General features: G+C 37.6%; 1 protein-coding gene across 1 annotated transcript in view; it reads right to left on the bottom strand.

The window, feature by feature from the left end:
- Positions 1 to 27,510, bottom strand: part of PRRC1 (proline rich coiled-coil 1) — a 46,677-nt gene extending 19,167 nt beyond the window's left edge. Inside the window, exons 1-7 of the mRNA XM_035014035.1 lie at positions 27,380 to 27,510; positions 22,199 to 22,321; positions 21,174 to 21,563; positions 19,079 to 19,239; positions 16,156 to 16,258; positions 12,202 to 12,365; positions 6,488 to 6,591 (exon numbers count right to left, since the gene is read on the bottom strand). Coding sequence (XP_034869926.1) covers positions 6,488 to 6,591; positions 12,202 to 12,365; positions 16,156 to 16,258; positions 19,079 to 19,239; positions 21,174 to 21,563; positions 22,199 to 22,301 — 1,025 coding nt within the window. The 5' untranslated portion in view covers positions 22,302 to 22,321; positions 27,380 to 27,510. The remainder of the gene's footprint in view (positions 1 to 6,487; positions 6,592 to 12,201; positions 12,366 to 16,155; positions 16,259 to 19,078; positions 19,240 to 21,173; positions 21,564 to 22,198; positions 22,322 to 27,379) is intronic.

Genomic DNA, 27,510 nt, shown 5'->3' with positions numbered 1-27,510 from the left:
AAGAAACATAAACAGAATACCAAAAATTAAAGAGAGGATCTTAAAGCCATCAAGAGGGAAGCACCTAGTTATAGACAATACAAGGGAAACGCCATAAAGCTACCAGCAGATTTCTTAACACAAATTTTGCAGAACAGAAGGGACTGGCATGATCTAGTCAAAGTAGAAAGAAAAAAACCTACAATCAGGAATACTCTACCTGAAGAAGAGGTAAGTAATTGATCACCGCTAAACCAACCTTTTAAGAAATGTTAAAAAGACTTTTCTAAGAAAAGAAAAGGCCATGCCTAGAGGTGAAAACTAGAAAAGGAAAAAATTTCACAGGTAAAAGCAAACACACAGTAAAGGAAGTAGATCAATCACTTACACAGCTATTGTGAACATTAAAAGGCAAAAGTAGTAAAATCAATTATATCTACACTAATTGATTCAGAGATTCACAAAATAAAAAGATACAAAATATGACATCATATACATAAAAGGTAGAGGAATGAGTAAAGTGCTTTCTGAATGTGTCTGAACTTAACAGATCAACTTCATAGACTGCGTAACTTAAAATGTTATATAGGAATCTCATGATAACTACAAACCCAAAGCCTATTATAAATACACAAAAAATAAAACTACAACATAATACTACAGAAAGCCATCAGTCACAATAAAAGAGAAGAGAACATGGCAGAACTACAGAAACTACAAAACAATGAAATGGTGGTGAAGTCTGCACCTATCCGTAATTACTTCAAATGTAAATGTGTAAATGCTCCAGTCAAAAGACATAGGGTGACTAGATAAAAAACAAGACCCATCTATATGCAGCCTAAAAAAAACATTCACTTTATACCTACAGACACACAGAGACTTTTAACTGAAGGGATGGAAAAAGATATTTCATGCAAATGGAAGCAAAAAAAAACAAAAACTGGGAAGCATGACATGTATCAGAGCAAACAGATTTTGAAACAAAGACTGTAATAAAAGACGAAGGCATTACATAATAATAATAGTAATAATGGGATCAATCCAACAGAGTAGAATAAGGCAATTATCTGTGTATCCAACACTGGAATATCTAAATATGCAAAACAAGTATTTGCAGATCTCAAAGGAGAAAGTGAGAGTAAAACAGTAACATTAAGGGATTTTACCCCTCCCCCACTTATATCAATGATGGATAGATCATCCACACAGAAAATCAGTAAGAAAATGGTGGCTTTCAACCAGATGGATTTATTAACACATCTATATACAACATTCCTTCCAAAACCAACTGAAGACATTCTTTTCAACAGCAAATGGAATGTTCCCAGGATAAATCATGTGTTAGGCCAAAAACAAGTCTCAATAAATGTCAGAGAATAAAATCCTATCAAGCAGCACCTTTTCCTACCATAAGGCTATCAAACTGGAAATCAATTACAAGGGAAAAAAAACTAGGAAAAACAGGAACACATGGAGGCCAAACAATATGCTACTTACTAAACCAAAGGGTCAACACAAAAATCAAAGAGGAACTCAAAAAATCCTTGGAAACAATTGAAAATGGAAACCCAACGGCTGAAAATCCTTGGGACACAGCAAAAGCAGTTCTAAAAGCCTACCTCAACTAAAAAGTTCCACCTTACAACCTAACAGACCTAGGAAAAGAACAAACAAAGCTCAAAGATCATAGAAGGAAAAAAATAATAAAGATCAGAGTGGAAATAGAAACCAAAAAAAAAAAAAAATCAAGAGCTACTTCTTTGAAACCATAAACAAAATCAACCTTTAGCCAGACTAATCAAGAAAAAAGTCAAAAAATTTTAAGAGCTACTTGTGAATACTATGAAAAATATATGCCACCAAACTAGACAACCTGGAAGAAATATATACATTCCAAAAAACATACAAGACTGAATCAGGAAGAAACAGAAAATGTGAACAGATTATTTACTAGTAACAAAACTAAGTAATCAAAAAGCCCCCAACAAACAAAATCCAGGACCAGGCAGTTTCACAAGAGAATTCTGAGTTATTTAGAGGTCTATCCAGAAAAACAGAATAGGAAGGAAAACTTCCAAATTCATTCCACAAGGCCAGCATTACCCTGATAGCAAAATTAGACAAGAACACTACAAAAAAGAAGTTATAGGCCAATATCCCTGATGAACACAGATGCAAAAATCCTCAAAACATTAGCATACCAAATTCAACAATACATTAAAATAATCACAACGATCAAGTGGGACTTATTCCAGGGATGCAAGACTGGTTCAACATTTGCAAATCAACGTGATATATCACATTAACAAAACCTGGGATAAAAACCATATGATCATTTCAGTAAATGCAGAAAGAGCACTTGATAAAATTCAACATCCGTTCATGATAAGAATTCTCAATAAAGTGGGTTTAGAGGGAACACACCTCAACATAATAAAGACCATATATGACAAACCCATAGGTAACATCATAATGGTGAAAAACCAAGATTTTCCCCTAAGACTGAGACAAAGATGTCCACTCTGACCACTTCTATTCAACAGAGCACTAAGTTCTAGCCACAGAAATCAGACAAGAAAAAATAAATAAAAGGCATCCAAATTGGGTAAGGAAGAAGTCAAACCCTCAATAATGAAAGAGAATATGATACTATGTATAGGAAAACTTAAAGATGCCACCAAAACCTAAAAGAACTAATAAACTCAGTCAAGTTGCAAAATCAACACATGGAAATCTGGTATATCTCTCTATACTAATAACAAAGTAGCAGAAAGAGAAATTAAGAACACAGTCCCATTTACAAGTGCATCAAATGAATAAAATACCTAGGAATATATTTAGCAAAGAACGTGAAAGACCTGTACTCTTAAAACTGTAAGACAATGAAGAAAAAGGGAAGGTGACACAAATGGAAAGATATTCCATGCTTATGTAGTAAAATCAATAGCATTAAAATGTCCACACTACCCAAAACAATCTACAGATTCAATGCATCCCCTATCAAAATACTGGTAGTATTTTTCACAGAACTAGAGCAAATAATACCAAAATATGTAAAAAACCACAAAAGACCTTGATAGCCAAAGCAATCTGGAGAAAGCAGCTTTTCACCCTAGCATTCAAAGCTCTTCACACATCTGTCCCCAAACCACTTCTTGACTTCCTAAATCCAACAAATGATCAGCAAAGCTAATGTAACCACTGACCCCAGAATCCTCTTCATCATCTTCAAGCTTTTCTTCCACTCAGAATGTCCTATTCCTGCCACTTATCCAAATTTTACCTACTCTTCACTATCCCGTCCAAGTCCCAATCACTCACGAATCTCATCTGACGCTACCTCTACACTCAGTTATTTCTCCTCGAATTGTATATAACATTTCCTATCAGCAAAAAATTACACACTATTTTACACAGTCACTTAAAACTGTTCATCTGTGTACATATTTTCTCCCAACTGGCCAACAGTATAACCTCAGAGTTGGAGAACATTTTTAATATACTATAGCCATAAAGCACCAGGCACAATGCTACTCAATATTAAATAAACAAAAAATGTAACAAAACCAAATGTGATTACAAAAGAGACCAATTTCAACAGTTGGGAAGCTCTTTCAGTATAAATAAATTCAACATGTTAAAAATAATTTCTTCCATAAAAAAGCCATCTGAAGTACAAAGCCCTTAAAGACCATAACGAATCCTATTCTCTGAATATTCTCCAAACTAAATAGATAAGCATCATTGCTAGATTTCAAACCTGGTGACTGCCACCAGGCCCTGTTGCCCATACCTTCCATTATGCCGAATAACTGCGTGAATGACTATGTTGGTTACTGGTGATCAATTACCTCTAAGCCAATACAACATTGTATCTTCTTAAATTTAGTGCTATCATATTCAGTGATTGTACACACAATCTTACAATGCAGGCATTACTATCTCCAGTTTATAATTAAAAAGGAGAAACCTGGGTAGAAATGTGAGCTGAGCTTTGGAGATCACACAGCTAGTTAAATGATATAGCTAGACAAGAATATAATTTTCTCCAAAATAGGATACATTTTTTTTTACTAGGTATTCAGTGTCAGCCCCCCAGGACCAATTGTATTTTGCTCATAAGACAAACAAAAGGGTAAGCCTCTTACTGAATAATTATATGCCACCAAACTAGACAACCTAGAATACATGGATACATTTCTAGAAACATACTACCTACCAAGACTGAATCATAAAGAAATCAAAAATCTGAACAGACCGATTTCTAGTGAGGAGATTCTAGTTAGTAATCAAAAACCTCCCAACAAACAAAAGTCAGGACCAGACACCTTCACTGGTAAACTCTACCACACATTTAAAGAAAAATTACTACCAATGCTTCTCAAAGTCTTCCAAAACAGTAAGAAAAGGGACACTTCCAAACTCATTTTACAAGGCCAGCATTCCCCTGATATTAAAATCAGACAAGGACACAACAGAAAAGAGAATCAAAGGCCAATTTCCATGAGAAACATATAAGTAAAAATTTTCAACAGAATATTAAGCCAAATTCAACATTAAAAGGATCATACACATGATTTACGATTTATTCTACAGAGATGTAGAGATGTTTCCACATCCACATATCAATGTGATACAACACATTAACAAAATCAAGGGCAAAAATCATACGATCATCTCAACAGATGCAAAAAAAAGCACGTGATAAAATTCAACAACTGTTAATGATAAAAACTCTCCAAACAGGTTTAGAAGGAATGTACTCAAAATAGTAAAGGCCACATATGACAAGCCCATAGCTAGTATCATATGCAACAATGAAAAGCTGAAAGTGTTTCCCCTAAGATCAGGAACAAGACAAGGATGCCCATTCTTTCCACTTCCATTATTCAATATGGTATTGAAAATCCTTACCAGAGCAATTAAGCAAGGAAAGCAAAAAAAAAGGCGTCCAAATTGGAAAGGAAGAAGGAAAACTGTGACTATTTTCAGATGACAATGATGCTACATACAGGAAAACACTCAAAACTAAAAAAAAAAGTTAGAACTCAGAAATGAATTCAGTAAAGTTGCAGAATAAAAAATCAATATGCCAAAATCTGTTGCAATATCTATATACTAATAAACTATCAAAAAGAAAACAAGGAAACAATAGCACTTACAATCACATCCAAAAGGAAAAAACACTGAGGAATAGATTTAACCAAGAAGGTGAAAGATCTCTACTCTGAAAACTATGACACATTGATGAAAAAACCTGAAAACTCAAATATATGGAAAAATATTCCAGACTCAGGGATTGGAAGAATTAAAATTGTTAAAATGTCCACACTATTCATAAAGCAATCTACAGATTCAATGCAATTTCTATCAAAATTCCAACGGCAGGGCTCCTGGGTGGCTCAGTCTTGTTAAGCGTCTGCCTTCGGCTCAGGTCATGATCCCAGGGTCCTGGGATCGAGTCCCGCATCGGGCTCCCTGCTCTGCAGGGAGCCTGCTTCTCCCTCTCCCACTCCCCTTGCTTGTGTTCCCTCTCTCACTGTGTCTCTCTCTGTCAAATAAATAAATAAAAAATCTTAAAAAAAATAAAAAAAATAAAATAGATAAAAAACTCGAACTCAAGAACAAAAAAACAATCCAATTAAAAAATGGGCAGAGGCTCTGAATAGTTTCCCAAAGACATAGAGATGACCAACATGTACATGAAAAGATGCTCAACATCACTCATCATCAGGGATATACAAATCAAAACCACAGTGGGACATCACCTTACACCTGTTAGGATGGCTATTACCAAAAAGTCAAAAAAATAAGTACTGGAAAAGATATGGAGATAAAGCAAGCCTTTGATGAGAATGTCAACTGGTACAAAACAATATGGAGGTTCCTAAAAAATTAAATGAGCCATATTGATCCAGCAATTCCACTTCTGCGTATTTATCTGAGGGAAATGAGAACACTACCTTGAAGAGATATATGCGCCCCCCCCCCCGCCCCACCAATCCATGTTCACTGCAGCATTATTTACAATAACTAAGACATGGAAACAACCTAAGTGTCTGTCAATGGAAGAATGAATAAAGAAAATGTGGTGTGTACAGACACACACACACACACAATTATTCAGCCATGGAAAAAGAAGGAAATCTTGCCATTTGCAACAATATGAATGGACCTTCAGGGCATTATACTAAGGGAAATAAGTCACAGAAAAATACTGTATGATCCTACTTTTACGCGGAATAAAAAAATATGAACTCACAGATACAAAGAACAGACTGATGGTTGGAAAGGCGGTGGGCAGGGGGGCAAGTAAAACGAGTGAAGGGTGTTGTTAAAAGAAACTTTCAGTCATAAAGTCAGTCACGAGGATAAAATGTACAGCACAGTGACTACACTTTATACTGTACTGTATATCTGAAAATTGCTAAGAGAGTAGATCTTGAGAGTTCTCATTACAAGAAAACAAATTTGTAATTATGTTAAAAAAAAAAAAGCCTCCTACTTGTCAGGTAGCAATTCCGCAATGAAGTTTTCTACTGACACAGCAGTCTGCTTTTCATGGATCACTCCAGTTCGACGCAAGCTGTCTATCCGTTCCTGGGCACCCTGAATGACAACCATGTAGGTTAGAAACCATTTCTAATTATTCAGTATTAAATATACTAATATGGTTATACAAGTAATACACAAATACATTTACACACGAACACCTATATACCCATTGTGAACATTCAAATACAGAAGTATGAAGAGTAAATAGTACAGAAGTCCAATTCATGTTCCCCTCAGTATTAACAGTTTATAGAGCATATTCCAAGTTATTCCCACATACACTATTATTTTGGTTGCTACTACGAAATGGATTATTTTTATATTAATGTTCTACTTGGTTATTACTAATAAAATGAAACTATGTACTTCTTAATGTTGATCTGCCAACGGGATATCTTACTGATAAAAATCTTTTTTCAGTCCTAGTAGTTTTTAATTAATTTTCCCTTCAGGTATCTAGGTAGGCCATTGTATCAAAGTGAATGTTTTTTTTCTCTTGCTTCTTACTTCCTTTAAATATAGCCTTAAAATATGCACCAAAATGGCAGCTGATTTATATTTAACTGCAAATGTAAACATCGCACCAAAACTTATTTACCATTTATGCAATAAAACTGAGGGGCTGAGAACACTGTATAGATAACTCAAAATCATCAATACATTTCTTATGGTAGAAAATTACAAGTTTTTCGTAAAGTTGCTATTTACTACTTTATCTGAATCACTTCATAAACAGTGATCATAAGAGAAGTGACAGTAAGTGTTCAAAAAGCAAGACAAAATGCATTCTATTTTTGAATAAAACTACCATGGATAATACATTAGCCTACTTTTCCTATGGACAGCAGAGGTAAGTAGTGAATGAGAAAAAGTGGTCAATTCTCATCAAATGAAAATTTCAAAAGCTAGGACACTTCTAGAGACAACTGGACTTACTTCGGAGACAACAGAATTAAAGAAGAGAAGGTCAGCAGTGCATGAAAATGGGTAAACCAATTTAAGACATTAGCTTATAAAGATTAAGGATGAAAGAAGATATGAATTAAGCTACACTAATATCGACTGTATTTTTGCTCACTCTTATCTCTCTAGTACCACACACAACTGTCTAACCCTAGAGACATTCAGTAAGAAAACACTACACGCAAAAACAAAGAAGGGAAGAAATAAGGGCCTTCTTAAAAATTTGTATTACTCATGTTAAGAATCTGAATGATGTAAATCTACTAACAGTGAATGAGGAGGCAGCTGTTGAATTTGAAAGAAAATGTAACAGATAAGATGTTATACTGGATAATGTAAATTTGCCTCAATCATTTTCCTCCCAAGAGGAAATCAGTTATGGTTGAATTTTGATTATGAATAAGTTTAAATAAATGTTAATTCAGTAAAAACTATTAGGGAGTTAGTGGGATATTTAAGAGATTCATCCCTAACTCTTTGAAGATATCTAAGCTAAGCACAACAACAAAATATTCCTAGATTTAATGTTTCCAGGAAACTAAGTTTGTTCATTTTTTACTATACTACAACATAGGACTTTGTATTTCATAAGGAAAATGAAGAGGGGGTTATATGTGCCTCTTCTCTGATGTTAATTAAGTGTGGCATCTTTTGGAATAGACGCTTTAAGATCAGTCCCCACCAATGTTTTGAGAATAAAATTTTAACTTTATTTTCAGAAGTGTAAGGGATCAAGAATTAGGTAGTTCTGAGGCCACACTGAAGTAATTATCTCAAACGGAAGGATAGAGAGAGGCCCCCAGAGCTTATCCTGTACTCTAAGAGTTTATACTAAGCGATTTGGTTTAATCAAAATTCCATGCTTCTTCTTACCTGCATATAAATATTATCTACATCTCTGGTAAAGTAAGTTATAAAACAGTGGTCATAACTATGACTGGCTCTGCAATGAAATTAACGGTTGGCACATAAGTTTCAGAAGCTCCCTAATGTTACTTATGGCAGATTTATTTCCTTAAACCTAAGTTTTCCTTCAAACAAAGTCTGATGGGGAGTAAAAAATCTGGGTTCAAATTTTAATATTCTAGGACTCTACATTATTTTTCTTCTCATTAGCTCCCTCTACTGCTTCTGAAAAAAACAGCTGATAAATTTGTAAATGATTTTCCTATGCATGCATCAGTTTCAATGAATTTTGATTTTAAGCTTTTATTTAAAATTATGGAAAAGAAACCCGAATATTTGAATTTGAAGGGCAAAAACCAACAGCAAAAATGAATCTGTCAAACACTAATAAAACCACCACATAAACTGAAGGATTAATATTACCTAGAAGATGAGGTTTTTCTTTTAGAAAAAAATCTCAATCAGCCTTTTAAGAGCAGCACCTAATGATTTTAAGTATCTTCTATGTAATAATATTTAATATAACAAAATATTTAAGACACATGTTTTAAAAACCATGAAAATTTTAAGTTATATTCCAAATATCACATGGTGATTTATCATCAAAAATTAATGACCTATCAGCTGACAACTCTGTCTGGTCCCTCCTCAGTTTTGATGGGAACAAACAACTGGAAACCATATGACTTGCAAAAGGGTTTTACCCAGTCATTATGTTATTTGTATTCCCAACATCAAAAACAATTTTGAATTGTCCCTTCAGATGACACTCAGGAGTCTTTCATGTTCGGAGGCAATGTATCATGTGAATATTTGGTGGGTAAGAGGTATGTTTCATTTCCCAAAGGGAGAGAACAGGGCTTCCTAAGGGGGAGATGGGAAAGGAGAACAAGCTGCCTTAGTCACAGGTACATATGGGCAGAAAATTTTTAGGCAAGAGTACATATGGAAGCTGAAGAAGCTGGGTGTCTTAAAACTCTCTGGGTCTCCTCAGATCTTGTAAAATCTTTGTGTATCAAGAGGTACTTCTAGACCAGTTTGAAGACCACTGTTTGACTGTGGAGGTTCGATCAAGGTACTGCAACAGGTGGGCCGCTGGAGTGCTATTAAGTGAAAAATCTTTATTCTTCTCATGAAACTGATAGGGTGTTAAACCAAAACTGGAAGCAGATCCTACAATGAAAATGTTTTCTGTATTAGACTGCTAACTTGAGGAAATAAATGATTAATTTTAAAAACATACCCTTACACTTTTAATTCTGATGTTTACAGTTTAGACATTTTGATAAAACTGCTAGATATTCATTCTAAAGGACATCTAAGAGTTCACATCTGTGAACCAAACCAAAATTCCTGCTCTTGAGGACCTTAATTCTTGTGGGAAAACACTATAAAACACAATGATAGAGTGTAGGAGAAGGTGCTGAGTACTACAGGAAAGAAAACAGAGGCGCAGAAGGGTGATCTTGGTACAGAAGTGTGGAATGTAGTACTAAACAGGCAGTCAGGACAGGCCACGCCGTGCAAGGAAGATTGAAGACTTAAAGAAGGTTTAAGAGAGCCAACCAAGTACACATTTGAGGGAGAATGTCCCCAAGAGAAGAAAGAGCTAGTGAAAAGGCTAAGCGAGGGCATGCGAGTCAAGTAGGAAGAGCTAGAAGGGAGCTGAAGTGCCTGGCGCGAGTGAGCAAGGGGAAGACCAGCCGGAGAGGCAGCCAGACAGGGAACAAGCACCACGTCAGCCAGACTGTGTGGGGCCGTGGAAGTCACCGTAAGGAATGTGGGTTTACAATGGGTAAAATATAAAGTGCTGAAACACAAGTGACATGCTCTGACCTGTGACTGGAAAGGATCACCTGGCTACTCCGTTCAGAAGGACCTAGAGGGCCACAGGGTTACCCCATTCAGATAATGCTAAAATCAGATGGCCTAGTAGAAGTCAATGGCAAGGTTCCATCAAGACACTGCAGTGGCGGTGGGCATGTGAGAAGAGTCAGATGCTGGACACACTGTGAACAAGTGTGGAGGACGAACAAGATTTCTTAATGAACTGGACATAGGTAAAGAGAGGAGTCAAGGGTGACTCCAAGGTTTCTCACCTGAGAAAATGGAAGGATAGTTCTGCCATCAATGAACGGAGATGGACAAGGCCAGAGGAGCAGGCTTGGAGGAAAGAAAAGCAGATGGATGCTAAACATGGTTAAGTTTGAGACATTCAAGTTAAGGGGTTGAGGAGGCAACTTTTACATAAATCTAGTTGACATGAGAGGCCTGTGCTGGAGATAGAAACTTGGAACTGTCCACACACAGATGGTATTTAAAGCCACCAGACACTATCAACTCACGAGGGAGGGAATGTAAAGACAAGATCATTAGGCGGAACCAGCAAAGGAGGCACAGGGGAGTGAGCAAATAGTGAGGCAAGGAAAAAAAAGTATGACACTTCAGAAGTGAAAGAAACATTAAAGAATAACAACTGTCTCAAAAGCCAGTGACAGGCAAAACAAGATGGGGAACACTGCTGACCTGCCCAGCATTCTCTAAGTGCCTGACGGGGCCGGGTGTAAGAGAATATGAAGGGAACAATTAGAGATAAGATGTTGGCAATTCTTTGGAGGAGTTTTGCTGCAAAAAGCAGCAAAAAAATTAAGGTGGTAGATGATGAGGAGAGGAGGTTAAAAAAAATTTGTTCAAAATTTCTTTCGTTTGCTTTTTTAAGTGGGAGAAATATTTGTATGCTGATGACCTGTTCACTGTTCATTTGTTCTTGCGTGTCTATATGCTGGTGGTAAAAAAAATGTATGAGAGGACAGGATTCTTGGAACTTTAACCTTCACTGGCTTGAGGGGACCAGACCTAGTTCACTGGGAATGGAACTGGTTTCATGCAGATGTGTGACAAGTTTTTTAATGGTAACAGGCCAGAAGACAAACTGTAATATTGAAGTGGTGGTGTATGTGGTTGTATGAAATTTCTCTTTAAAATAAGTTACCCTATCATCTGTCCCTGTTATGGAGAATTTATTATCTATAGACTTGATCAGAAGATCCTCTTCTCTCACTATGGAAAAACTAAGGAAGCCTCTTCCTATTGATGTTATTATTGATAATATTTAATAGGTCTCTATTAAAAGAGACCTTGGCAAACTCTGGTTATATATAGGTATTATACATACCTATAAGGTGCCAGGCAGTCAGGTCCTTAAGGCAAGGGAATTAAAAGGATGGAGAAGGGGAAGAATCAAAGCAAGAAAGCAAGAGAAAGCTTTCCGGATGAATGCTAAGTCCCCTCACCAAGTACAAGAGAAAAGGGAGACTTAAAAGGGCCAATCTAGAACCTGCCTACTGGAACTCCATTACTACTCTGAAACTTCCAAATATGTTAGAGTCCCCAAAACCATGAAGAAATACGTAAGTGTAAAGTATTATTAATAGTGATAGTAATAAAAAGCTTAGAGAATTCTAAAGGTACTGTAATTTCAGTACAAAATTTTTAAATTCAGTAGGACTTAAAGGTTAGCACTAGGTTAAGATTTCTTTTAGGACTAACTACTCTCTCTGTGTTCTCTGCAAGTTGTTTCCTCCCCTGCCCAAGCATCAAAACCTACCCTGAGTTTCTTTACATTCAAACTCCACTGTATCTTCATTACACAACAGTTGTCTAAATAAAAACCAAGATGATCAATACCTCAGAATGTAAAAACCCATTAGCTCCATAAAGAGCAAAAGATTATCAGAATTATGAAAAAATTAACTGCCAGTTTCTTTATGCTGAAAAAGGTGTTGTATTACTCACTTTTAATCCAGCCGCATAGCCCACTGGCTGTGGGGCAATATTGGACTGTCCAGCTTCCCCTATGACCACAGCTAAGCCAAAGACCTCCTGGAAGGCATCTCGGATGGCAGCAACTTTTACTTCTTTATTTGAGGTCACTACAATATCCAGTTCACCTCCAGATTCTACAAAGATCAGAAGAAAATTTCAATTCCAAATTAAAATAATGAAATTCTCATAAGCAATGCCATATGCTAACATTTTATTAATAATTATTACTGACCTCACAAAATACAGCAAGACACAGATGATGAACTTTTTTATAGGCTGAGGAAACTAAGATTGATAAGGCCTTGCCTAAGGTAACACAGCTACTTACTTAGCGATGATGTCGGGACTCAAACCTAGGTCTGTCACATACCAAAATCTTCTTTTCACTACACAGCTGATCCATCACACACGTTTTCATCTCCTCATCTAACAGCATCTTATTCCAAGTGCTTAGACCCAAACTACCACTTTTCCTGACTTAAAAATGAGCACTTAATGCATTATCTGAGGGAGTCTCATCTGCAGGCAGAAGACAGCACATATCTTCTAATGGTTCTGAGTATCCCATCTGCCACAGAACACAACAGTTTTTTTTCTATGGAATACTGTTCCAGAATGTATTAGTAGCCCCACCTTAAAATAGCATTTTGTGGTCAAACAAGCTTGGGAAATACTTTACATGTTTCTTTCTTAGAAATTCACAAGGAACATTAACATCAAGATTCTGAGAAAACCAAAAGTTAAAATTCATGGCTTTAACCCAGTACTTTCCATACTTAATGTGTTCATGGAATATGTTAACATCTAATAACCACTCCTAGAAAGTTTTCCATAGATGTCAATTTGGGAAATAATGTTCTAACAGCTATGAAAAAAGTTTAATTTTCTACTATATCACTCTATTGATTTCACAAGATCTCATTTGCTAGTAAGTTTAAACTTTGGATAAAACATTGCATTTTTTAAGGCTGCAAATCAAAATGGTTTTTCTGCTGTTGTTTAGTAAAGACACACATCTATTATACACAAACTTCTAATACCATGGGGATGCTGGAGTTCCTAGGCCTTCAACTATTGAGCTATCACAGAAATGAATTATGTGGCTTGTGAAATCCAAGTTACACATTTAGGATACACTAGAGAAAATGAAAATGAAGACTGTTATTGATGATTACAAGTAATCTGTCAGAGTTGTAAAGAAGCCTGCACTAAATGAGGACTGCCATGAAATGTTTTTTATCTAGGAAACAGTTTAAATGTGGGAGTCAACTTTATCATACAACCACATCATTAAAAGAAAAAAAAAACAGCAGACGCCACAAATGGGATATTTAGTTATAAATTATACAACTATTACTGTCCTAATATGCAAGCATATAAGGAAATGGAAATACCAACATATATAAAACTTGAAATTTAAAAAGGCTAAGATATGAAATAAAGATTTTAAAACCTTTTTATTTTCAATTATTTTTAAAACCTATGTACCATTTAGACAGAGTAATTTGATCAAATACACCTAATTTTTAAAAAAATCTTTACCTAACAGTTTGTGACATACTGAGTTCAAAGACCTAGTTCTGAGCATAGCGTATTTCGCTACTTAGTATGAATGGCTATCACTAGTAAATAGATTTATCCAGAAAGCTGTTTGTATGGTAAACCATTTTGCCCCAGAAACAATGCTATGCTTTTCCCTAATATGTTGTGGAATAGCTGATAGTATCTTCAAAATACGTGGGCTTTTTATCAAGTATCTTTTTTCCTAATAGGATGATCTATAGCTCCCATCTTTACTAGAATTTCATAAGTTACTAAAACCTAAAAGCATTGACTCCCATAGGAGAGAAGAGAACAAATACACTTTTTACTCATTTCTTCCTCCTTGTGGGACATGTCTCTTGACCCTATCTGAGTACCGTTCCACTGAACTTCAGCTCAAAAGGCTTTTTCAGCCTTTTTGTAGTAAGTAGTGCCAACTTTAATGATGACGGGAAAAGTAATTCTAAGAACACAGGAAGCTAAACTGTGTTAAAATGCATTTCTTTTTTTTTTAAGATTTTATTTATTTATTTAATTGACACAGAGAGAGAGAGAGAGACAGCGAGAGAGGGAACACAGCAGGGGGAGTGGGAGAGGGAGAAGCAGGCTTCCCGTGGAGCCGGGAGCCCGATGTGGGGCTCGATCCCAGGACGCTGGGATCATGACCTGAGCCGAAGGCAGTCGCTTAACCAACTGAGCCACCCTGGCGCCCCATAAAATGCATTTCTAACAGTTCTTATGCTTTCTTGATACATCTGAAACTGTTACGGTGATTTCTAGAATATTTCTGTAAAAATACCTTAAGCTTTAATTCAAGTTTTGTTACATCAGAATAGTCTTTGCTTTTGCTGCCTGTCAATAAGGTGTCAACTTTTTCACATCAGTTTTATTGCTTTTTATAGCTAACTGATTAAGACTATATATTGTTATGATTTCGCTAATAGACATTTCATTTTGTATCTTCCCCTATAACCCCACCCCCTTCGTCTTTTGCCTTTTTCTTGATGTCAGGCTGACTACTGGCCTGAGAATAAGCCTTGGGTTTGAGTCCTGATTTCATTAGTTCTGTTACCTTGGGGAAGTCAATGAGCTTATTTCTTCACAGTAAAGTATCTGCCACCTCACAGGGCTTGTTCTAAGGATTAAGTAACTGCTTTCACAGTCTAACACAGTACCCGTTAAAATAGCAAGGACTCCAAAAATACTAATTTCCTTTCTTTCCCTCATTCAAAATACAAGCTTGTGAAGAAAAGAATATATAGGACACATTAATTATGTCAAATTCAATTATTATGAACATTATAAAGCCTTATCTAGGGCAGGGTCCAGTTTCTAAATCCTCTGGTAGTTATGAACACAAAAAACAATTCAGATGACTTAATACTTGATTTAATTTTATACTTTCAGGGAAGCAAAGTGGCCAAGTGCAAAAACAAATTGAATATGGGCCCAATCTAGCTCCACTAAGCTGTGTGGCCTAGGATAATGATCTCTCTGAACCCAGGGGTTCCTCACCTCAAACTTGAGAAAAATACTTACCTTGCAGAGTTTCTAAGTACTGCCTGGCAGAGCAAGAACTTAGTAAATGATACTTCTTACTAAGGTCTTATTCTTTGACATTTACTAAACTGTAAACCACCAACAGCACCAAGACTCCTGAAAGCTACTGACTTTTTATTGCTACTGAAAACCTCTGTTCTAGTACCTCTGTTCTAGTGCACAGCTTTGGCTTCCAAGTTGTTATCTTTAACAGAATGACTAATAATTGCTCACTGATCCTGCTAAGCAATTGTTTCTTCACACACTGGACATGTACATTTAAAATTAAATGGCAGACAGCATGTATGTCTATGTCATCTGTCCGGAGAATTCTTGGGAAGGAGGATTCAAAGGTGCTTAAAATAGCTTCCCCACCAAACTTACTAATCAGGTATTATTAATAAATAGATTAACTTCCTCTAAAAATATTATTCCCAGGTTAAGCATAATCACATTTAATTAAAACAGATAACTGGACAATTATCAAAATCAAATATAAACAAAGCATCATTTCAAATGTCCTTAGTGAATAAAATAAAATTCATACAAAGCAACACTAACTGTATTTATAATTAAAATGTATTACTTACAATTGAAGTATACTAATTAGTATACTAATGCATATTGGTTTTACTCCTCCCAAAGTTCATTCTGTGGAGTTTTCAAAATTTATTTGTGACTAAGAAAAAGATAAATTAATAATACCAACACTAAGACTTACAATCAACTTACAACATAAAAGGATTTCCACTGATTACAAGACTATGGAATCACAGTGAGAGGCTGACAAAGGCAAATACTTTAAAAACATACAGCACATGCTGCTCTATCTTAAGTACGTACTGATATACGGAGCCATGCCAGGGTCCAGCGTTGTAATCATGCTTTCTACTGAATGTTTTGTTTTATCGAGCATAGATTTCACCATAGGATTTCCGGCCACACCCTGCACAAGACAAATTGACATATAAACGCCCATTCTAAGTAAAGAACACCTGATGGTGAGAGAAAACTTTTTTAAAGTTTCTGATACATCGCAGACCTGTAATTTGTTAAAATGTAAGAAAAACAAGGTTATGGCCATGTCAAATTGCTCTTAAGTTTTCAAAATGCTCACTGTCACCTTCTCTCCTTCTCATAGACCCATGCAGTCTGCAGATCACACTGTGAGGAGCACTGACCTGGGAAGTAAGTATACACACACATATGTGTGTTCATTTTATGGATGTATATATTCATACGTATTCATTTTATACATGTATACATACACACGCATTTTATTTCTCTGTGTGTATTTTAATTTCATTTCACATCTACTTATTTCTATGAAAGACCAGGTAAAACTTATCCATCAAGGTCCCAAATAAAAACTGTAATTAGTCATCTCCATAGACTCACACTTGGTTCCTTAAGAAAAAAATAAAAATATTAACATTTCTCATCCTTATTCCCCAGAAGTTACCTATTAATATATATTACTCTGCTATCTTCTACTAATGTTTCTTCTTTTTTCCTACTTCATATTTGTTGTGTTAATTCCCAAATTCTCTTTTAGCCCAGATCTAGTCCTCTGAATTCTTAAAACCACACTATTAAACAGAAGGAACCAGGTTTGAGTCTTCCCTTAACATGCTACACTTCTCCGGTGGTAAAAAGGACTTCAAGGGAGCCGTGCCCCCTGAGATGGCCTCTGGCTAACAGGCCACCATTCCACCTCCTCCAACCTACCACTGAACCAAGGTGAGTCAGAAAAAAGCGGAGTCCGTAACACGGGTATTTAAAACTGTCAACCAATTTACGCGGGGTATTAAAAGAACGATTTACAAGACATGTCGAGCTGAGCTAACGGACACACTGACACATGCTCTTAAACGGAGAAATAAGGAATAATACCTGTATGAAGAAAACTTTAAAAAGTACAGAAGGATTAAAAAAAAAGAAGCTTAGGAAAATACCATCTTTATGAAACATAAAGCTCAAGTGTAGTAAATTAGTTATAATTTAGCCACCTACCGATTTAAAAATATTTAATATATAATTAAGTTGCAGCCAAACCCTCAGAATATTGGGAGGAATGTGACAGAGTAATCCCAAAATTCATTAAGAGAAATAAACAGAAAAGACGAGTAAAGAAAAATTCTGAAGTAAAGAGAAACTGGCAAACTTATAAAACTAAATACTGATCCATCGTTATGAACGCAGAGACTTGGAACTGACCTTTCTTTCTTTACTCATCAATGCATATTCCCCATCCCACCCGAGCAGAGTAGACTTTCAGTAAGTATTAGTATAATAATAAACAGAGTTAACAATAACTAAAATAGTAGGGTACTATTGCAGGGACAGGCCAAACAGCAGAATAGAACAGAGTCCAGAAACTGACATTAACAAACAACTGCATAACTAAGATAAAGATGACATATCAAAACACTGGGATATGATGTTGGAACAGCTGAGTAAGTGGTTGGAAGAAAATTAAGTTTGACTTCTACTTTACGTAATAAAGTTAAGTGTCAGAAACATTAAATTGGTAGGTATTAAAAAAAAAACAAAACCCAAAGAAGAATTCGAAGAAATCACAGAACATTTACCACATACCGTGGTGGGAAAAGGTCATTCTTTTTTTTTTTTTTTTTTTTAAGATTTTATTTATTATTTATTTGAGACAGAGAGAATGAGAGAGACAGAGAGCACATGAGAGGGGGGAGGGTCAGAGGGAGAAGCAGACTCCCCGCCCAGCAGGGAGCCCGATGCGGGACTCGATCCCGGGACTCCAGGATCATGACCTGAGCCGAAGGCAGTCGCTTAACCAACTGAGCCACCCAGGCGCCCCGGAAAAGGTCATTCTTAACATAAAAAAATGAAAAGAAAAAAAGACTACTGAAAATTTAGAAGCTTTTGTATCACAAAAGGGTAATAAAATTTAAATGTATGATAAAAGAGAAAACGTCAATAAATGACAGCGTGTAATAAAATATTTCTACATGAGGAGCTCTTACAAATTCATTTAGAAAGGAAAATCATCCCAATTCAAAAATGGGCAAAGAACACGACTAGAGACTTCACAAAGAAAAAATACAAACAAAAAAACATATGAAAAAATGTTCAAATTTGGTAACCAAGAAAAGCAAATCAAAACGAGGTTATTTTTTTTTGTCTATCAAATTAGAAAACGTTCTATTTCAAATTCATTATGAGTGCTGGCAAGTGAAAAATGCTGGGACAGTCTATTTTGGTATAACCCTCCTGGAGAGTCATTTTTATCAGTAATTTTTAAAATGTTCACTCTGACATTCATCAGGAATTAACCTCAATAAAACAGAGATGGGCATAAAGATCTGCATGCAAGAGTGCTCATCATAGTTGTATTTGTAAGAATTACTATTAGAGAACGCTAAAGTACATTAGTAAAATATGGGAAATAAATGCCCCATGGCATGGAGGGCAAAAACAGCCATAAAGAAAAAAAAAATTTTCTGAAGAATATTTATGACTGGGAAAATGTTCCTGATATATGCTAGATAAAGACAAACAAAAGATACAAAATAGTGTCCACATGTTACTACCCATTTTGACTTACTAAAAAAATTACACCTACACAGATATGCACATAAAAAAGACTGAGAAGAACTATAGAAAACTAGTAATAATAAAAAGAATTATTTTTTCATTATACCATTCTATATTTTCAAAATCATTCTAATGAACATCTAATAGTTTCAAAATTAAAAAGTTCAGTATAACTTTCAAACTAAATACCCCTTACCTTAATAAAACCCCAGAGTCCACCAGCAGATGCCTCATCCTGACCTCTACCAACTCGAGGATCTTCTTGCTCCTCTGGAAAAGTAATGGCTGATGTGGTCCCCGGTCCCTGGGCCAGAGATGTCAAACTGGCTTGCTGAGTAATGGGAGTCGGCAACATACCTAGTAAATGGCAAAAATTTCTAATATATGTAATTTATTTCATAAACTATTTTCTATAAAAGGAAGATACACTATAGGAGATAAGTAGTTCAAAATAGCTTTAATAATGTAAATATATACTCAGGCATTTCAAGACTGAATGATGCACTCCAAGAATCACCTAAACCTTCACAAAATACAAATGAAACAAAATTCTGAAGACATTTCCTGACCTTTTTGTAGGCTTTTTAACTAAACATTCTGAAAATGGGCAAAATATTTATCAAAAAGTACTTCCTGTTGGTCCCATTTAGCACCTGGATGTGGGCAGCTATAATTCTAATCCCTTCAATGCATAAAAATAATTGATGTAAGCACCCAAGCCCATCATATAAAAGCATGTAACAATTACTACTTATTTCATATGCCCTACTTTAACTCAAAAAATAAAATTCACATATTCAAAGACATAGACATAATGCCTGTACTATGCAAAAAATTTTATTTGTAGAAGTAGATTAGCAAAGTTGGATAATAAAAATCAGAACAAAGCTGCTTCTTTTCCTAAAATGAGAAGTAACAGGCAAAAGATGACAAGGACGAAGTTTTGATACTAGTTTCCAACAACCATTCCAGGGAAGCCAAGAAGGTAGGTGTAACCAACTTAGAAAAGATGGCCCATTACCATAAACCTAAGGCACACATGAGCTTTTATTTGGTTTTAAATTTCTACCTGGCTAAATAAAACTACTCCCTGGACCATTCTTGTCCAGATAACCTTTTAAGAAAAGCTGTAAAGAAGACTCTCAAATATCACCCTGGTGTCTCTCTATAAGTATACAAAATATTAGAACAAGTATTTCGAATTTTATCTGACACTACATACACTATACATACTCTACATTTTACAACACACAAAATTTATCATTTACTAGTAACATCAGCTTTATTTTGATAATATAAGTGTCAAAACGCGAGAACAGAAAACTCCAGAGATCAAAGATAGGAGTTAAAAGTAATGTAGCAAAAAAGAAAAAAAGTTAAAAAAAAAAAAAAAAAAGGAATGCAGAAATACTGAAACAAACAGTACTGATGAGAAAGTGAAATGGTGCAACTGCTTTGGAAAACAGTCTAGCAGTTTCTTAAAAGCGAACAATTCCATGCGTAGTTATATACCCAAGAGACATGAAAATATGTCCTCACAAAAACCAGTACACAAATGTTCATAAAAGCAGTATAATACCAAAAAGTAGAAACAACACAAAAGTTCATCAATGGATGAAATGAATCAACAAAATGTGGAAGAAAAATCCATACTATGGAATACTAAGCCATAAAAAAGAACAGAGTACAGACACATGCTACAATGTGGATGAACTTAAAAATATACTAAGGGGAACCTGGGTGGCTCAGTCGGTTAAGCGTCTGCCTTCGGCTCAGGTCATGATCCCAGGGTCCTGGGATCGAGCCCCACATCAGGCTCCCTGCTCAGTGGGGAGTCTGCTTCCCCCTCTCCTCCCTCAGCCCCTCCCCACACTCGTGTGCTCGCTCACCTGCTCTCTCAAATAAATAAAACTTCAAAAAAAAATACTAAGTGAAAGAAGTTTTCACTAAAGACTATATATGGTACGATTCCATTTATATGAAAGATCCAAAATAGGTATATTCGGAGACATAAAACAGATGAATGATTGGGGCGGTGAACATCGGGAGCAAGTAGGGAGTGACTGCTAACAGGTAGAGGGCTTCTTTTTGGGGATGATTAGAAGGTTCTATAACTGATGAGAGTGACGATGGCTCAACTCTGTAAATACTGTGACAACTACTGAATTGTATACTTTAAAGGGGTGAATTGTATGATACGTAAATTATTTACCAATAAAGCAGTTATTAAAAAACGTATTTAAACATTAGCTGTAGTCATTTATTTCAAAGTATCAGTAAGAGAGAATTACCTGTTACGGGAGGTGCAGAGAATGACGGCATCAGGGGTGTCTGGGGAGCTCTTCCTGCATGTCCCCTTGTAATGTCGTAAGTTGCCCCAACGGAAAATCCCGACGTGGGAGGACCAGAAGAGGGTGCAGATAAAAGAGTGCTTGGGGCAGAAGATGAAGCCGGGAAGTGGGACAGAGGAGGATTACTGAAGGCAGCAGCAGGTGGTGGAGAGACAGGAGGTGGGATGGAAGTAGCAAGGGCTGGAACAGAAGGGACCGGTGAAGGCGGCACGAAGGGCAAGGGTGCGGAAGGCCTCACAGGAGGGAGGGATGGCTGAGGGGTGGAGTACGCGTGTGGTGGCAAGGACTGTATGGACGACACATTTGGAGAAGAGAAAGAACTGGTTGCAGCTAGAAGATGGGGAGGAAAAAAACCCACAAAATTGGAAATGCTTTTCACTTAGTTTTCAAAGTATCTCATTACTTTTTTATTGCAAAATTTAAAAATTTAACAGACCATAACCCAATAACTTTTTTTCACTGTGTTATTTAAAATATACAACACATACGACTAGGTGCAAATGACTTTCGACTCCCCTAAGTAAAAGTAGCAGTTATATACAATTGTTATAGTCCTGTTTGTAAGCAGATCTTTTTGTTTTCATTCATTTTGCTCTTTTTAAAGAAAATAGAGCCGTTTTTCACCCCTGCTGCTTTCAGCATAAAAACCTACACAGTGACTCAAAAATTTTGGTCAGAAGGTTAATCATCACAAACTCATCGAACACAAGACAAAACTAACACATGCTTTTTAGGATAGTTTTGTCCTAAGAAGATGATTTATAGTCAGTATGACTATAGAGAACAAAAGTTTACCCAAAGCAAAATATACTTTTAGGCTTAAATAAAAAAGGTCACTTCCCTTCATCCTGGCAAAAGATCAGAGATGTTTTCATCTATGTATTCTTCTTTTAACTGACTCTGAGAAAAGTTAACGGTGTCGTTCCTACCCTCCAGACACACGAGGTGCCAGCACGGCCACATACCTAAAGGCAGCGGGGTGGAAGCCACAGCAGCTGCGGCCAGTCCCGCGGGGTGCGGTGGAGGGGTCCCCGGAGGGGTTGTCTCTATTCCGCTCTCTTCCATCATTTTTCTTCAGTTACGGTTTACTGTAAAAAGAGAGAAATGTAACATATATTGCACAGTAATCAAGTGTATTTTTAAAGAATAACTTTAGAAAGAAATCATCAAGACACAGAGGTCTATACGATTTATAACGCCACTTATTTCTGGATAAAGGATCTGTCAAATTCCTAGGAAAACACTGTCTGTGACAATGTTTAATATGCACGTAATATGCATGTAACATTTTCATACACATACTTTATAATTGGGAAATAATTTTATGTTAACTATTTGTAAATTTCAAACAGTAACTCACTAATATAATTTTCTGCTACATGAATATACGTTAGACTTTTATCTACATTCCAGTTACTATTATATTTAAAATAAAAATATATTAAGTTTTTTTTTCTTTCCCCGTTAAACATTATATATGGGCTATTTCTGTTAACATGAAAAAAAAAAACTGAAATGTGCTCAATTCCCAGTGTCCCTGGTTCACATTTAAAATCATACTTAGTGGGGCGCCTGGGTGGCTCAGATGGTTAAGCCTCTGCCTTCCGCTCAGGACATGATCCTGGAGTCCCGGGATCAAGCCCTGCGTCGGGCTCCCTGCTCCGCAGGGTGTCTGCTTCTCCCCCTCCTTCCTGCTCGAGCTCTCTCTATCTCTGTCTCTCTCAAATAAATAAATATTAAAAATAAATAAATAAATAAATAAAATCATACTTAGTAATGGCTAAATGATATGTCTCATTTTTTTAGAAATGTTAACTTCAGCAAAAATGTTACATGGTAACTAAACACCAGTCCTAAGATAAAAATGGATTATAAAATAGGGGAAAACTTCCTTAAAAATTACGAACTTTCAAGTGTGTCTCGAGTATAAAATCAAAACCTCTAAATAAAACTTCTGTTTTTGATTTTGATGTGTTTAGTCATTTAACAAATACTCAGTGAAAGTCACTTGCTTGATAAGCACTGTACTGGTGCCTCTGGACATACAATGTAAGCAAAAACTAACAAAACTTACAGTCCAGTACAGGAGAGGATCAAATAATACCACTAACGTACAATGAACTGTAGCCTTAATTATGTGCTCTGAGGGTAAGAACACCATCCTATTTGAGAAGAATACGATTTTCAGTTGAGTGAGGAAAAGAAGTCACATATAAACAGAGATCTGAAAGATGTATAGAATTTAATTAGGCAAGGAAAAAGAAGTAAACAGGGAGGATTCCAGAAAAAGTGAACATACGCTATGTATACCAGCCCTGTAAGGCAGAGGGGACAAGACACATTCAAGAAAACCCATGTGGGCAAGGAACAGGAAAAAAAGAATGAAGACCGGAGACATAGGCAAGAACCTAGACCGTGTTGAACCTTATAAACCACGTCAAGGAGTTGGGTTTTTTAAGAAGAGAAAGGCACCACACAGCATTCAAGCTGGGGATGACATACTTGTCTTTTAACTTTTTTGAAGAAATTTTAGATTTGTAAAAAGATGCAAAAATAGACCAGAGTTCCTAAGTATCCTACACCCAGCTTCTCCCACCGACAGCATGTTACCTAACTGCAGTAGAGTGATCACACCCAGGAAATTAACACTGATGCAATACTAGTAACTAACGATTTTATTTGGATTTTCACCTGTTTCTACTTGTGTATGTTTCTGTGTGTGTGTAGTTCTATAAAGTTTCATCATACACAAAGACTCATATAACCAACACCACAATCAGGATTCAGAACGGTCCCATCACCCTAAAGAAACTCCTTCATGGTGCTCCTTTGTCACAGCCTCCCACTAACCACAAGCTGTGACAACGGACTATTCTCTTATCATTTTCTCATTTAATGAATGTTACCTAAATAGAATCATACAGCATATAACATTTTGAGATCGGCCTGTTTTTAGTCAATATAATGCTGAGACCTATCCACGTTGTTGGATGTATCACTACATTTTTTTTAAATTGCTGAACAGTATTCCATTTTACTGATGTGCCACAGTTTATCTACTGGTCTGGTGAAGGACATTTAGGCTAATTCCAGTTTTTGGCAAGTCATATTTGTGTTCTGAAAACATTCCTTTGACCACAGTATGCAGGTTGGGACACAGGGCAGTCAGAGTAAATGCAGAGAGACTATTAAGGAGGATAGAAGTAATTCATACAGGAACTGAGAACTCCCAAGACAAGTGCTTCTCAAGTGCCGGAGGGGAGGAGAGTGATCTTGCCTCCCAGGGGTCACTGGGCAACGTCTGAGACATTTTTGGTTGTCAGAACTAGAGCAACTACTGGTACCTAGTAGGTAGAGGCTAGGAATACCACTAAAAATTGCACAATTTACAGAAAAACCCTCACAAGAAAGAATTACCTGGCCCCACGTATCAATAGTGCCAAGAGTGATCAGCTTTGCCCTAGACTAGTGTGATGACAGGGGAGATAGGGAAGAATGAGTAGATTCAAAAACTGGATATGGGGCATGACTTGCACAACTAATGGTATAGATGGCTATGCATTCACTAAGATAGGGAATATGGGAAAAGGTCGAGATGTTTGAAGTCTTCTTTTTGGGGAAGGGGTATTAATGCACTGTTTAAAATTGGACATACGGAGTTTAAGCTCCTGGAAACACCCAAATAGAGATACTGACGTGGTCTGCGGTTTAGCAGTAAGTGTAGGTTTCTTCAGTTTACTGACAGTCTCTAAAGTCATGTTCTGGGATAAGGTTATCTAAGAGAACACCAAGTGAAAAAGAAAAGATGACCCAACTGATCCTTGAAAAAGTGCCTGGCAAAAGATGAGCCTGCAGAGAAGAGTGAGATGACCAAAGAGGAGAAAACCAGGAGAATGTGGTGTCCAAAAGCCAAAGAAGTTCCAAGGTGGGAAGGGGCAGCAGTATCAAATGCTGCAGAAATGCCAAAACAGGGTGGTATCTGAAAAAATGCAGTCCATTTTCCAAACTGAAGATACGAACACAGTGAGAGCAGTTTCCATGGAAAGAGCGGGGCTAGAAGCCAGTTTCAACTGGACTGAGTAGGAGAAGGTGAGGTAGAGATACACAACACTTTCAAAGAGTTTAGTTGTGAAAGTAGAGGCAACATCTATGGCATTTAAATGGAGACCAGGGATCAGGGAGGCACCATCTTTTCATTCAGTACCTCTACACCAAAGGGAGATAACCTGGAACACAAAGAGCCTTCGGGGGACTGCATTGCTCCCTGCCAAAGCTACCTCTTTTCTTTTCTTTTTTTTTTTTTTTTTATTCATGAGCGATAGAGAGAGGCAGAGGCAGAGGGAGAAGCAGGCTCCCCGCGGAGCAGGGAGCCCGAAAAGCTACCTCTTTTCATCTCCCCATTTTCCTCCTTACAGATGCTACCAAATCCTTACACTGGCCACTGGAAGTCACATTTAAAGATAATTTTTTTTTTTTTAAAGATTTTATTTATTTATTTGACAGAGAGACAGCGAGAGCAGGAACACAAGCAGGGGGAGTGGGAGAGGGAGAAGCAGGCTCCCCGCCGAGCAGGGAGCCCGATGCGGGGCTCGATCCCAGGACCCTGGGACCATGACCTGAGCCGAAGGCAGACGCCCAACGACTGAGCCACCCAGGTGCCCTTAAAGATAATCTTGATCCCTAAAATTAATGAATGTGTTGGCACATAGCGTGTGCAATAAAAACAACTTATAACCTGCAATAAAGGGTCAATTTCTTTCAGTCTTTAAAAGACACACTAAGAAATGGCTTAATGACGTTATCAGGCAAATTTTGTGTGCATAAATATTATGCCTTCTTACTGAAGGAAAGCTACTGTGGTAACAGTGAAGTGTCAGCTGGTAAAGGTTTTAGTGCATACCGCTCATCAGCATAAAAAGTGTTACTAATGTATCAACATTAAAGAAAGTGATGAAAATGGCTTAGAAAATTGAGTCCTCAGGGCACCTGAGTGGCTCAGATGGTTAAGCGTCTGCCTTCGGCTCAGGTCATGATCCCAGGGTCCTGGGATCGAGCCCCGCATCAGGCTCCCTGCTCCTTGGGAGCCTGCTTCTCCCTCTGCCTCTCTCTCTCTGTCTCTCATGAATAAATAAATAAAATCTTAAAAAAAAAAAAAAGAAAAGAAAATTGAGTCCTCAGTCTCTGGCTGACCCTCCTCTTCCAATTTGCTTCCATTGTGGTTTTTCTGGTACAAAGTAAATGGCTACTTATAAGAATACATAAAGAAATGGAATAATGCAGCTTTGATCAAAGTAAAAGCCTTAAAAGCAATTATTATTGATGTTCTAACAGATAACGAACTCCAAAGCAGGATGTGAGTTTTGTCTCTACATTCTCAGCTCTGATACCAAAATAAACTTCCATAAACGTTAACTGAATGAAATAGTGGCTGTGAAGGAAAAAGACCGGAACGCCAAAATGTCATGCTGGCAAGCAAGTACGTGGTGTCACTCAAAAACACCTACTCTTGACTGGCAGAAATGGATATAAATTTTGCCAATCTAGGATAGGAGCTATCTTGCAAATTTGCCCGGAAACCGGTCCCAAGGGCGAACAAAGAGCAGAATGCAAAAGCTGGGGGAACCTAGGGGAGAATAAGCTACTTCCCACTGCCGTTCCCGGTGTGTGGACCCAGGAGTCGGGAGACGGCGGGAACAGCCGAAATCCTGTGCCTGCAGACAGCGGCCTCCCCGCAGGCTCTGCCACGTCTCCAGGCCGGGCTGGGCCGGGCTAAGGTCAGCGGGCGCCTGCCGCCCGTCCCGCTCCGGCCGCCAGCGCGCTGGAAGGCGGAGCCAAACGGCCAGGGGCGCCGGTCTGGGTCCGCGCCCCGGAGCAAAGGGCCGGAACCAGACCCAGGACCCGCACCCACAGTGCTAAGCGCGGCAGGGACTGCTTGTCTGGCCAAGGGCCCCCGTGCCCCGGCCGCACCGTGCACGCTCGCACAGCCCGCGCTCGGGACTCGACAACTGCGGGGCTCCGACGCGACCCTAACCATCCCGCGGCGCCGGCCGGCCGGCCCGCCCACCTGGCAGGGACTGCGCCCGCTGGCGTCCGCATCCCATCCCGCCGCCCGCCAGCACCCGCGTCGCTGCTAAGCTGACGCTCACCTGGGGGGCCCGAGAGAGTGTCTGCGTGGCAGCTGCAAAGTGCGGGACAGAGAGTTCGGCGTGCTCAGACTACGGCTCCGAGAAGACCACGAAGATGCCGGCAGGAGCTCGCGGCCGCGCGTCCCCGCCTC

The sequence above is a fragment of the Mirounga leonina genome, unplaced genomic scaffold, assembly GCF_011800145.1.
Source record: "Mirounga leonina isolate KUSES-001 unplaced genomic scaffold, KU_Mleo_1.0 Mir_168, whole genome shotgun sequence".
Taxonomy (NCBI): domain Eukaryota; kingdom Metazoa; phylum Chordata; class Mammalia; order Carnivora; family Phocidae; genus Mirounga; species Mirounga leonina.
This window is presented reverse-complemented; position numbering and strand designations above follow the sequence as displayed.